The sequence below is a fragment of the Stegastes partitus genome, unplaced genomic scaffold, assembly GCF_000690725.1.
Source record: "Stegastes partitus isolate 25-593 unplaced genomic scaffold, Stegastes_partitus-1.0.2 Scaffold296, whole genome shotgun sequence".
Lineage (NCBI taxonomy): Eukaryota > Metazoa > Chordata > Actinopteri > Pomacentridae > Stegastes > Stegastes partitus.
In genome coordinates this window covers 500,793-512,219 of record NW_007578027.1, presented here as the reverse complement: position 1 = coordinate 512,219, position 11,427 = coordinate 500,793, and the positions used below count along the sequence as shown (strand labels likewise).

The window sequence follows — 11,427 nt, the reverse complement described above, 5'->3', positions numbered from 1 at the left end:
TTATGACACTAACGAGGTGGTTTCAGTGCACGTCATCGCCAATCTGGTCAAAGATGAATGAATCCTCACCATGTGGTGCAGTCCTTCTGCCACGCTGTGGTCTCTGGAGTAGACCAGGTTTATTTTGGTGCCCTGAATGGCCACGGGGCTGCGAGCGGCGATCTCTCCGGCCATCTCCAGGGCTCCCGCCATCATGGCCTCCTTATCTGGAAACACTCGGCTGGAGAGGAAACAGAGGATTTAAGACGCTGAGACTGAAAAATAAAGTGACAGCTTTTAGGGGACATGATGTTCAACAGATTTACTCGATCCTGAATAAACAATTTAAAAAGAAAACAGAGAGAAAGAGCTCTGAGGAAAATGAGCCTGAAGCTGTGTGGATTTGAAAATCGTGCTTGATGTACGTCAGAATCAGCTCTGAGAGAGAATCATCAGGAAGATACAAAACATCTGCTGCAGAATATTAAATGGTTTAGTTTGGGTTCATGTGTCCAGTTACTTTTAAACCCCTGAACTTCAGACACTGTGAGTTGAAAGAGCTTTATTATCACCAAATCTGCTTAAATTAAAGCTGAGACTTGATACTTTAACGTCCATTATTTCATCACAAGTTGGATCTGCAGAAGCACAGAGCATCTAAATGTACATTTTCCATGTTCACACCTCTCTGTGTCGAACAGTTGAGCTGCAGAATAAGTCTGATCTTTTGAAAGCACAATTCGGTTCAAACATCCGCTGCAGTGGCTTTTTAATTGCAGCACAGACTCACTACAGGATTTCCGATTACGTGGAGGACGTGTTTACCTGACCAGTCCGCTGCTCTTAGCCTCATCGGCGTACAGCTTCCTGCCAGTCAAAGCCAGCTCGTTCACTAGACTGTAGAAGATTAAAGTTAATATCATCATAATGAGGACTAAACGTAGGATTTTTCTGACTCGATCGTATCGTCCTCATCAAGAAGTTAAACAAACCCGTGACCAGTTTTAGTTGTTAAATGTTTCTGGCACAAAAAAAATCAAAGATGCAAATAAAAAGATTAAGACGGCCGGTTTACCTGCGGCTGCCGATGACTTTAGGAAGTCTCTGTAGAGTTCCGACATCTGCTGCCATTCCGATATCCACCTCCTGTAGAGCAAAACAGAGGAAACACAGTCGATATGGATCCTATCAGGCAGCTTCCCAGCATCAAATACAGGATTTTTTTTTTTCCCATCACGTGTAATAATGCAGTAAAATGTCTCTATGATCTACTCGGGTCTTTACAACAATATATTAAATGTAGTGTTTCCCTATTTATTCATTCTTAAAATGTCAAGATGAAAACGTTTCTGTCTGCTGCAGCGTTGTTACGACGACTAAAAGAGCCCAAGTTCAAAGTGCAGAAGATCAATGAATGAAGAAACAAGTCAATGTGAATAAACAGCTACACATCTGTTAATCTGCTGAGCAACACATTAATAAAACAGTCAAACCTGACAGGGAGGAAAGAAGGATGATTGAAAAACCCAACTGCTTTTGTTAGTGAAACTAATTAAAAGAACTTTCAGTGAGTTGGTTTAATGAATTGATTTTCTCTTTGCATTATGTCCCGTTTTTCTTCACCACATTTCTAAATGATAAAACTAAACGTACAAACCTTAACCTGGAACCAGGCGTCCTGAGTGCACAGGCGAATGTCGCAGGCTGTTATCAGATCCACACCTGCCACAGAGCACAACAACCGCAACACAACTTCAAACCTCACAGCTTCTTAAAGAGCAGGACCCAGAGGTGTGCATCACAGAGTGACTCAGTCTGAGCAGCAGCATGAAGCAGACGATCAGCAGGCGGCTAAGAAAACTGAATCTTTAAATGAATAAAGGAAAACCTCTAAAAGTCGATTTTAGACAGAAGAGGTGGAGAGTGGAAGTGTCCCACAGAATAAACACTAGAATCAGCTGATGTTTCATTTGTTAAACACGCCGCCATGTTACATATTTGATCTGCAAGTGGAGCTTTCTGTCAGTAAAACTAAACGTTTGTAGATGTTCTTGTGCTAAATGTTTGACTTAATGCCTCACAGTGAGACAGTTCACACTCTCCGGTCTGTTTGTTCTCCAGCTGCTGCTTCAGATTCACAGTCAGACTGTTTTAGTTAACGGTTAATTCCACCTCAGCTTTTACTGCAGAGACAAGTCAGCGTTTTGGGCTTCGTCCTCTTTCTTCTTGTACATTTCTGCAGGCGTCTGAGGCTTTTCCTGACTCATGATGCAAATAAAACGGAATAAACTAGTAAATAAAACTGAGTTACATTTTTAAAAATCTGATATGAAAAAGGTCTATTTGTGACTCTGCAGTCGTCCTCAGATGTTTTCATAGCCTCCCATTAAAGAAGGAAATAAACAGCTGTCAGTGAAATAAGATGAAATTCACAAAAGCAAGAATAAATAAAACATTTAATGAAAATCATGACGTTGCTTTTGAATTGTGGCTCCATAGAAATATTTTAAAAAACAACAATAAGCAAACAACCATGATGGACCCGTAAACTAATATTTAGTTGAATAACTCTTTGAGCCAATCACTGCCGTCAGGTGTTTTCTGTAACTCTCAGTCAGACTTGTGCACCTGTTGACAGGTGTTTGGATTTCACTGCTCATCAGCAAAGTGCTCTCATTTGTCCAGGACAGTTTTGTTTTTTAAAATTATTCTTTTCAACCACAATTCAAAAGCAACATCTTATTTCACTAAATTATAATTTAGCAAATTTTTATTTATTATTACTTTTTTCAGTTTCTGGTTATTTGAGTGACTGTTGTGAATTTTGCCTTTTCTTTGATGGAAGGGGATGAAGACATTTGAGGACGACTGTAGCTGCGATCTGGTTTGTACGCCGTGATGCTGAAGGCGTCCTACCTCCTCCAACACAGGCTCCGTGGATGGCCACCAGGACGGGCTTTGGACACTGCAAGAAGAGCAGAATCATTTCACAGCAAAGTCCACAAACTCATAATCCTCTGTGACTGCACTGATCTTATTATCCTTCAGCGTGACGAACAGCTCTGACCTTCTCTATGGCGGAGAACGTCTCCTGGTACTGGGTGATCAGTTTCTTCACGTTCCAGGAAATCCTGGCCGTGTCGTCGCCTTCGGGCTGGAGCAGGTTGTCGGCCATGTCCATCAGGTCGAGACCTGGACGGCAACACGGCACAGAGGGTGAATACGGCGACACTCAGAGAGCGGCGTCAGTGCAGACGCAGGAAACCCACCAGCTGAGAAGATCTTTCCCGCTCCAGAGAACACCACCACTCTGCAGTCGGGATCCTCAGCGATCTCCGTGAAACACTCCACCATCTCTCTGCACAAAAACACACAACCTTTTTAATGATTATTTAACTTCTTAAATACATCAGTAATCTGTCGGCTAGTTATTTTTCAAAAACACAGTTAACTGGCTGCATTAAAACAAATAACTTTGAGGTGATCTCATCAGGAAACATCTATTTTAATGAGCACATTTTTTCCATTTTTCCCCTCAATGAAGCAGTAAATTGCCTGATAATTTACTTTTCTCTCCGCAGCGCCCCCTGGTGTTCACAGTTTGTTTACATCCACTATCTATACACTGCTTCATCCTCACTGGGGTCATGGGGGGCTGGAGTCTATCCCAGCTGACTCACGGTGAAGGCAGGTTCACCTGGACAGGTAACCAGTCTATCACAGGGCTACACTTAGAGACAGACAACCAAGCACACTCACATTCACACCTACGGACAATTTAGAATCACCAATTAACCTCAACATGTTTTGGACTGTGGGAGGAAGCCGGAGAACCCGGAGAGAACCCACGCTGCACGGGGAGAACATGGAGACTCCACACAGAAAGGTCTCGGTGCCCCGACCAGGATGCAAACTGGTGACCTTCTAGCTGCATAACAGTGCTAACCATGCACCACCCTGCAGCCCTCTTATTGAGCATTAAATAGTGATTTGTACACTCAGGCAGAAACAGGCAACAGCTGCTGCAGAAAATCAGATTTGCATACAATAAAGAAAGCTACAGTATACAGGTACTGAACGCACACTGGTCTGAATTATTTATCATATATATCTATTATTTATATGGCACTATATTATAATTATTTTTAATTATTATACATTATATTTTACACATATATTGTTATATATTATTTATTTATTCATATTATTTATATCTCTATATATCCACTGTGTTCTTACCTCAACAGAGCAATATATCTACTCTACCGTTCGGCTGATATCATGCTCATTCCTAACTGTATATACCTCCTACTGGCTCCTTTTGTAAATATAATTGTATATTCTTATTTGTCTTTTTTATGCTTGTATTTTGCACCACTGGAGATGTCTTTTAATTTCGATGTACTTTGTGTATGATGACAATAAAAGCATTCTATTCTATTCTATTCTATTCTATTCTATAACTGCATTAAAATTCCTAAAATAACTTGTGGAATATTCTCATTCTGGCTTTGAACCGGGAGATCAGTGTCAATATTCCAAATCGCAGCTGCAGACGAAGACATTAAACTCGTCATTAAACACAACACGTGACGGATTCATTTAAACGGGTTCCTGCCTCCAGAAGGCTCTGTTCATGGCGTTGCGCTTGTCAGGCCGGTTCAGCTCCACATGTGTGACGGACTCTGCAGGCCGGCTGATGGCCAGGGTGCTGTACGGAGACGTGGGACCACCGGACGACGACATGGCTCTGACCGCAACCTGAGTGGACAGCCACAAGCCCCTGTCTGAGGGGAGACAAACAACAACAACAACAACATGAGTACACCCAGAACAACATGAGTTTATCCAAAACAGCAACAACAGCAGGGAGCAGTGGAGGCTGAACGGCTTCAGTTGAACCCACATGTTAACTGATATGTTACCCAGTATTCTATTAATTCACAAATATCACTGAATGCTCTGCTTTTTTATTCCCAGAGGATTTGATGATCTGACCCAAACCCTTTATTTAGTGAATTCAGAAAACGTTTAACTGTGTTTATTGTACATTTTTATGCACTTGTTTCTTCCTCCTGCTGTTGGATTACTGCCTGCTGCTTGTTTATGTCACTCACAAGTGCCTTTTATTTAAATATTCCAACACTGTCGACTCCCAGCGACAGATTCTGGGAAGCATCAGCTCCTCACTTGTCTTAATATTTCTAACTGAAAACTGAAAATGTTTGACCAAAGCTCTGTAGCTTGGTCTGTTCTTGTCTTGTGTGTCAAACTTGTGTGTTTTGGAGGGTTTTGTTGCACGGTTGATCTCGTATTTTCATGATCTGCACTTAATTTCGAGTAGATACTCAGCATAATAATGGTTAAACACATTTTTTTTACAGCCCAGGTCTAAATATAATGACACAGGGTCATGTTTGAGTCCAACTCCATCCGCTGGTTGTCTTGCATAAAACAAGAGAAAACAAGCACTCTAATGACATGACCTTCATTTTATAGGCTTTAATCACCACATCGAGAAGAAATTCAGTGTATTACTGGTTCAATACAAGCACCATTATACACAGCCCGGGTGTAAAACACATTAAAATACACGTCTGAGCCCTGAACAAAAGCGTAACTACACAGCCTGGCTTCAAATAAGTAAAAGAAGAATTTTAAGGCATGACCTTCATTCTTATAGACTTTTAAACGAGCAGAAACTCAGAGAATTAAAGGCTTAATACAGACAATATTAGTTGCAGTCTCAATAAAAAGCATCTTAAAATACAGATTTAAACCCAGAACAAAACCTCAATGCCTAAAATGAGAAAAAACTTCACCTTTCATAGACTTTGATTAAATAAATCAGGTGAATTCTTTGCGTATTAAAGGTTAAATATTAACATCCATACTTGCAGCAACTTGACAGTTTAATGCATCCAAACTAGGACGTGTTTCTATTGAAGTCCAGCAGAAAAGCTCCAGGACCAAACCCAGAGTAAAACACTGGAGCCATGCCAGTGACCTTTCACCCACATCCCCCTCCAAGATCTTTGTTTACTTCAGTTTAGTAAATGGTTGTTTACAAACTGCTCCGAGCAAACACAGAGTAAACAAACACCCAAACATCAGGCAGGTTTAATAACATTATGGCACATTTACACTAAATAAGGACACACGGCGAACAAACACACAGAACGCTGACACTTACATGAGTTGAGGGCTGACCTGACACACACCGACAACATCGCCCTTTGAGTCAGAGTCCAAACTGTTGTTTGTTTTTTTTCTTTTTTACGGCTCAATAAAACTGCAGCGAACAGAGAGAATCGATCAGTTCAGCTGCTGCTGCTTCGGAGGCTCGCTGCTAACTGACGGTAGCCTGCTAGCTGAAGCTAACTAGTTAACAGTCAACAGCTGTCTTACCAAAAGTGTTTGCTGATTAACTGGTTGGTCTCCAGCAGACGAATAACGAGCAGAGAGACAAAGCGGACGTGTTAGGGGACAGTTAAGCTGTAGCCATGAAGGGTGTTTACATAAAGTGACAATACAACTGTCATTAGCTCTGCCCTGCTAGCTTAGCTCAGCCCCCTGTTGTACAACCTCCTACGGCGGCCGAAGAGGCTCAAACGCGAAAGCTATAACCTCAAACTGTGGCTGCTGACTGCCGGTCCTGAGCTGTCCCTACATGACCCATGCTGTTCATCGTCCAGTTAATCAGGAAACACTTTTGGTGAGACAGCTAGAAACCAGATCGCAGCTACAGTCGTCCTCAGATGTATTCATCCCCTTCCATCAAAGAAAAGGCAAAATTCACAACAGTCACTCAAATAACTAGAAACTGAAAAAAGTAATCATGAATAAAAATTTGCTAAATTATCATTTTGAATTGTGGTTGAAAAGAATAATAAAAAACAAACAAACAAAACTGTCCCGGACAAATGAGAGCACTTTGCTGATGAGCAGTGAAATCCACACAAGAACATCTACAAACGTTTAGTGTTACTGACAGAAAGCTCCACTTGCAGATCAAATATGTAACATGGCGGCGTGTTTAACAAATGAAACATCAGCTGATTCTAGTGTTTATTCTGTGGGACACTTCCACTCTCCACCTCTTCTGTCTGAAATCGACTTTTAGATGTTTTCCTTTATTCATTTAAAGATTCAGTTTTCTTAGCCGAATGCTGATCGTCTGCTTCATGCTGCTGCTCAGACTGAGTCACTCTGTGATGCACACCTCTGGGTCCTGCTCTTTAAGAAGCTGTGAGGTTTGAGGTTGTTGTGCAGTTCTACATGCTCACTTTCACCTTCTATGAGAGTCAGTCTACGTAGCGCTTTAAAATATGGTTTAATGTGTTTATTTTGTGGGAATGTTGGACTCATGGCTTCATAAAACAGACCTCAGGTGTGTGTGCACGTTACCTGCAAACTTATTTACATTTAAAAAGCAGATTGGAGACCCAGCTATGTGTATACAGGGCAAAGAAATCTGGTTGCTCAAGTGAACACCTTTTAAATGCGACTCCATCACTGCCGTGTTGATCTTTTCCAGAGCTTGTGGAACATGAGCATGCTTCAGACTCACGACGTGATGAAATCAGCTCAGGCTGCAATGGAGAAGAAGAGCCCCAAAGACATCGTCTTCTCCAAACTGTGAACGCCGCCGAGGCAAGGTTCAGATAAAAACACAACAACTGCTGTTTCAAAACCCACATTGTGGCCTTTCTGTGGGAATGAAGTGAGATTTTCTGTCTAGACTGAGCTCGTAACACCAAAACTAAAGCTTTCTAGCGATCTGTGATTTCAGATGGTAGTATGTTGATACTAGATGGTCTTGAGTGGAAAACCTTTTAAACAGCATTTCCATGAGTGCAATCATACATTAACCTCTTGCAAGCTGTAACATTAGAAGTGAATGACGGCAGCATTTGATCGAACACGATCTGGAAATAAGATCTGACACTTGTGCTTCGTTTCTCAGCTCATTGCCATAAAACATCAACAGCCTCTTTTGTAAATCTGTAAATGACTACATGAATGTTTTCCTATTAAAAGAAGCTCATCTGAAAGGTGACTGATTTCATTTTTTCTTGCAGCCTCATGGACGATTCAGTGCAAAAAGTAGATTTAAATAACTTAATGCTTTATTGATGAAACATATAAATATGAACAGAAAGTAAAACTGTGACACATTGGAAGTCGATCACTGTCGGCTCTGCTTGGCACGAAGCCTCTGTAGGGTTTTCTGTGAAGACAAGATGGAAAGATATTGTTTTAATCCACTGCTACACAGTTTGGTGCGTGCAGCTCTGCAACATGCACGCTGTCTTTAAAATGCTCATAGCTTTACCCTGTGGAACTCCTTGGCCTTCAGTCTGTTCTTTGCTCCATCCTCCTGTCTGCTCCTGACGGCTTTCTGCTGCTTCACCTCCTCCAGCTGCTCGTACAGTCTGAAAAAAAAAACAAACACAAGATGACAGATTTTAACTGTGAATGAAGATAACCAGGCTTCAGGTTCAACCTCCTTCATGGTAAAAACTAAACATGAACACAGAAACATTATTTACATGCAGAGAACAGCATAGAGGTTAAATCTGATTCTACTCCAGCTGTACCTCTGAGTTCTCTGGTGCATCTCGGTAAGGTTGCGTTTTCTTTGCTCCGGTGTGCAGATCTTCACATCGTCCACCTTTTTCGGTGCAGAATCGCTGACTGAGGAGGAACAGCAAAATGTTTTGGGTACAAAACTTTTCTCCTCAGGACTCTTGACAAAAAGCTCTTATGTAGAACTCGTGGTACCTCAGCTGAGTGTGTACTTAAATAAATACCTGACGAGGGAAGCTGGGGCTTTTTCTGCTTGATGAAGCCAGATTTCTCTTCAGTCTGGAGCACAGCCGGTCCTCCTTTTGACATGATGCCGGTTTTGAGCCGAGGGTCTGGCTTGGATTTTGCTTTCCAGGCGGCCGGTTGAGCTTTATCTGCCTCAGGCTCTTCTCTGCCTTCAGATGCAGCTTTGACATCTGGTTGAGTCTTGGCATGAGCCCCTTTGGCCTTGATTTCTTCCACCCTGCGGTTGGATCTCTGCAGCAGAGCTTGGAGTTTCTGCTGGTGGACGTTCTGCAGGGTTCTGCTTGGACCCCACTGAAACTCAAGGGTTGTCACTGAACACGTAAGGAGGGAAAGAGTGGACAAGTATGGGGAGAAAATGAAAAATAAATCAGGTTTTTGAAGTTCTCCTTATTTTGTTAACAACATAAAATACATATTTAAGCACCCCAAGACATGGAGAGTAATCTCGTGAGAAGAGGACAAGACCAGATTTAAAAACAGTCACGATTTATATCTGTGGAAATCAATCTGGCAGAATCACAGATACTTTATGGATCCCTGAGGGGAAACTGCTTACGTTACAGCAGCTCGCATTCAAAGTCTTAGAAATATAAACAGTACATATACGTATATATATATATATATATATAAAGGTAAGTAAGCATAAGAAAAGGTCAACAAAACCAAGGAGCTGATTATTGATCTTAGAAATAAGGAGACGAAGACGAGACGTCTCCTTTAGTGGAGCTCTAAAGACACGACATGGGTCATTTTGTTACATGATAAATTTACTGAATCTTAAAAGCAGTTTTCCCCAGAATTCAACAATCTCATAAATGTAGTACTCGTAACAGTGTTATGCTTCAGTTAGAAACGCTGTAATTTATTACTTTACAGTTTATTTCTGCTCGGGCAGCAAATACTTAAGAGTAGCTGTACCACAGTTAGCTAGCAGCTGATTTGCATCTGTTGTCTCTGGACAGAAACTCCTGGAGTTAGCAGTCGTAGTATTCACACTCAAGCACAGTACAAGAAGCCTGTAACTGTTGACTTTACCTGGATGCATCTGACGGTCGTCCTCTGGCAGCAACGTAGCTTCTGACCCCTACAGAAGACAACATTTGTGTTCAGAGATCAGACAGGAACTTGCAGCACAAGTCATAAAGTCAACATGCATAGACTGTCAGCACTTGTGTAGTTACCTCGGTCTCTTGGCCTTCCTGTCCGTCCTCCGTCAGCCAGTCTTCCTCTGTGACGGTGGCGTCCTGGTCGGTCAGGCTCACTAGCGTTATCTCCGACTGCTCCAGGATGCCCTTCTCTTTGGCAGCTTCCTAATAGATGAGGACGTAAAACGAAAAGTTATAAAAGGAAAAGAAGAAATCAAAATAAAAGGAAGTTACTAAGCAGATTTTTTTTTTAAGCTCTGCGGTCGTCAGTTTACGTCTGACAAAACTGTGCTTTTTAAAGTTCACTAAGCTAAACAAGAAAACATGTTCTTACCAATATCTTATCAGAAATGGCATCCTTCAGGTGAGAACTCTGCTCAGACATCAGCTCACTGGTTGAAACTGAATCTTCAGGCCATTTAGAAATCTCCACATGTGGTGGCGACAGGCTCGGATCACATGGATCATCACACACGGCTATATCTGACAGAATCTGAGCCGTTTGCTGCACATCTGCCGTCGCGGTGGGAGACACTGCGAGGACGGATTCGTGGGGCTGAAACTGGGAGGTAACAAGCTGGGAGAAGGATTCATGTAAAGCAGGAGACGCAGTCGGGTAGCCGGTCGGCTCGTCCGACCGAAGGCGCTCCGGTGACGGTTCGGACTCGACAGAAAGATCAGCATGAGGTTCAGACTCTGCAGAACGGCTGGAAACGCTGCGTTCTCCGATGGCAGGAGAAGAAGGCAGGCCGTGTTCAGGCAGGTGAAAGGTCATGGAGGGGTCGGCTGTTTCGTTGTGGGTGACCTCAGGCAGCAGTGGGTGGAAAGAATCTGAGCCGTGGAACGCTAGAAATGATAGAAAACAGAGGAAATAAACAGTAAAAGACCTGCATGACAACATCGAAGCCTTTGACTTAACCTGAGCTACAGACAGACTGTAGATTTACACAATTAGTTGAACATTTTATGCCTCACCTTCGGCCCTCTGTGAGCCCAGATCCGCCGGACCAGTTGGGTCCTGCTGTGTCTGGGCCGATGGATCAGAGGAGCCGAGTGATGAGGCTTCTGGAGGCAGCGTCAGATATGAAGGTTCGCTGACCTCGGTTTGGACACCGAGAGCCACATGACTTCTTTCACCTACAAAACAGCAGAAACGTTACGAACAAACCTGAACATAGTGGAACATGTTGGTGAGAACAGAAGTAAGACAGAAGTCAAGAAATCGGATTTACTTCTATTAATCAGGAATATTTTTAGGAACAAAATGCAGAAGTGATAAATAACCACAGTTTACACGTTTACAAACAACTGCCCCCTGTGTATATTTTTTGCTCTACTTTAAGCCACTACTTTTACATACATGTTCAGCAATATCCAGAAGTGCAGCAACAGTTACACAGTTTTTAATGCAAGTTTTAAATACACCAAATACGCTCCTCATAAAGCAGTTTTCATACATACACTTACA

The 11,427-nt window shown here is 42.3% G+C and overlaps 2 protein-coding genes and 1 long non-coding RNA gene across 4 annotated transcripts in view; all 3 read right to left on the bottom strand.

Annotated features, from left to right (window-relative positions):
* ech1 (enoyl CoA hydratase 1, peroxisomal) lies at positions 1 to 6,518 on the bottom strand. Of its 2 annotated transcripts, none has more exons than XM_008283066.1 (9): positions 6,388 to 6,518; positions 4,598 to 4,766; positions 3,249 to 3,337; positions 3,047 to 3,171; positions 2,896 to 2,944; positions 1,637 to 1,701; positions 1,055 to 1,125; positions 805 to 876; positions 1 to 220 (listed from the first exon to the last, which is right to left on the bottom strand). In XM_008283066.1, the coding sequence occupies exons 2-9, from the start codon at positions 4,723 to 4,725 to the stop codon at positions 1 to 3; spliced, it is 819 nt and encodes a 272-aa protein (XP_008281288.1). In that variant the 5' UTR covers positions 4,726 to 4,766; positions 6,388 to 6,518. The 2 variants fall into 2 exon arrangements, with proteins under 2 accessions (XP_008281288.1, XP_008281287.1); XM_008283065.1 differs by lacking the exon at positions 6,388 to 6,518 and adding an exon at positions 6,173 to 6,335.
* A 1,568-nt stretch (positions 6,519 to 8,086) lies between these two features.
* LOC103358191 (uncharacterized) lies at positions 8,087 to 8,359 on the bottom strand. The gene is made up of 2 exons (XR_520241.1): positions 8,315 to 8,359; positions 8,087 to 8,209 (listed from the first exon to the last, which is right to left on the bottom strand). It is a non-coding gene; the product is annotated as an uncharacterized LOC103358191 (long non-coding RNA).
* A 121-nt stretch (positions 8,360 to 8,480) lies between these two features.
* cep295 (centrosomal protein 295) overlaps positions 8,481 to 11,427 on the bottom strand; it is a 17,933-nt gene continuing 14,986 nt past the window's right edge. Inside the window, exons 21-27 of the mRNA XM_008283072.1 lie at positions 10,935 to 11,096; positions 10,294 to 10,805; positions 9,996 to 10,124; positions 9,850 to 9,898; positions 8,793 to 9,125; positions 8,580 to 8,676; positions 8,481 to 8,502 (exon numbers count right to left, since the gene is read on the bottom strand). Of these exons, the coding sequence (XP_008281294.1) occupies positions 8,481 to 8,502; positions 8,580 to 8,676; positions 8,793 to 9,125; positions 9,850 to 9,898; positions 9,996 to 10,124; positions 10,294 to 10,805; positions 10,935 to 11,096 (1,304 nt within the window). The remainder of the gene's footprint in view (positions 8,503 to 8,579; positions 8,677 to 8,792; positions 9,126 to 9,849; positions 9,899 to 9,995; positions 10,125 to 10,293; positions 10,806 to 10,934; positions 11,097 to 11,427) is intronic.

Bases quoted from the DNA above. Each gene is read 5' to 3' on its own strand.
- ech1 (XM_008283065.1), bottom strand. From the start codon at position 6,209: ATGTTGTCGGTGTGTGTCAGGTCAGCCCTCAACTCAT. The intron at 4,767-6,172 runs GTAAGTGTCAGC...GTCTCCCCTCAG, and splicing joins CAGGTCAGCCCTCAACTCAT to ACAGGGGCTTGTGGCTGTCC. The intron at 3,172-3,248 runs GTGGGTTTCCTG...GTTGCCGTCCAG, and splicing joins GGGAAAGATCTTCTCAGCTG to GTCTCGACCTGATGGACATG.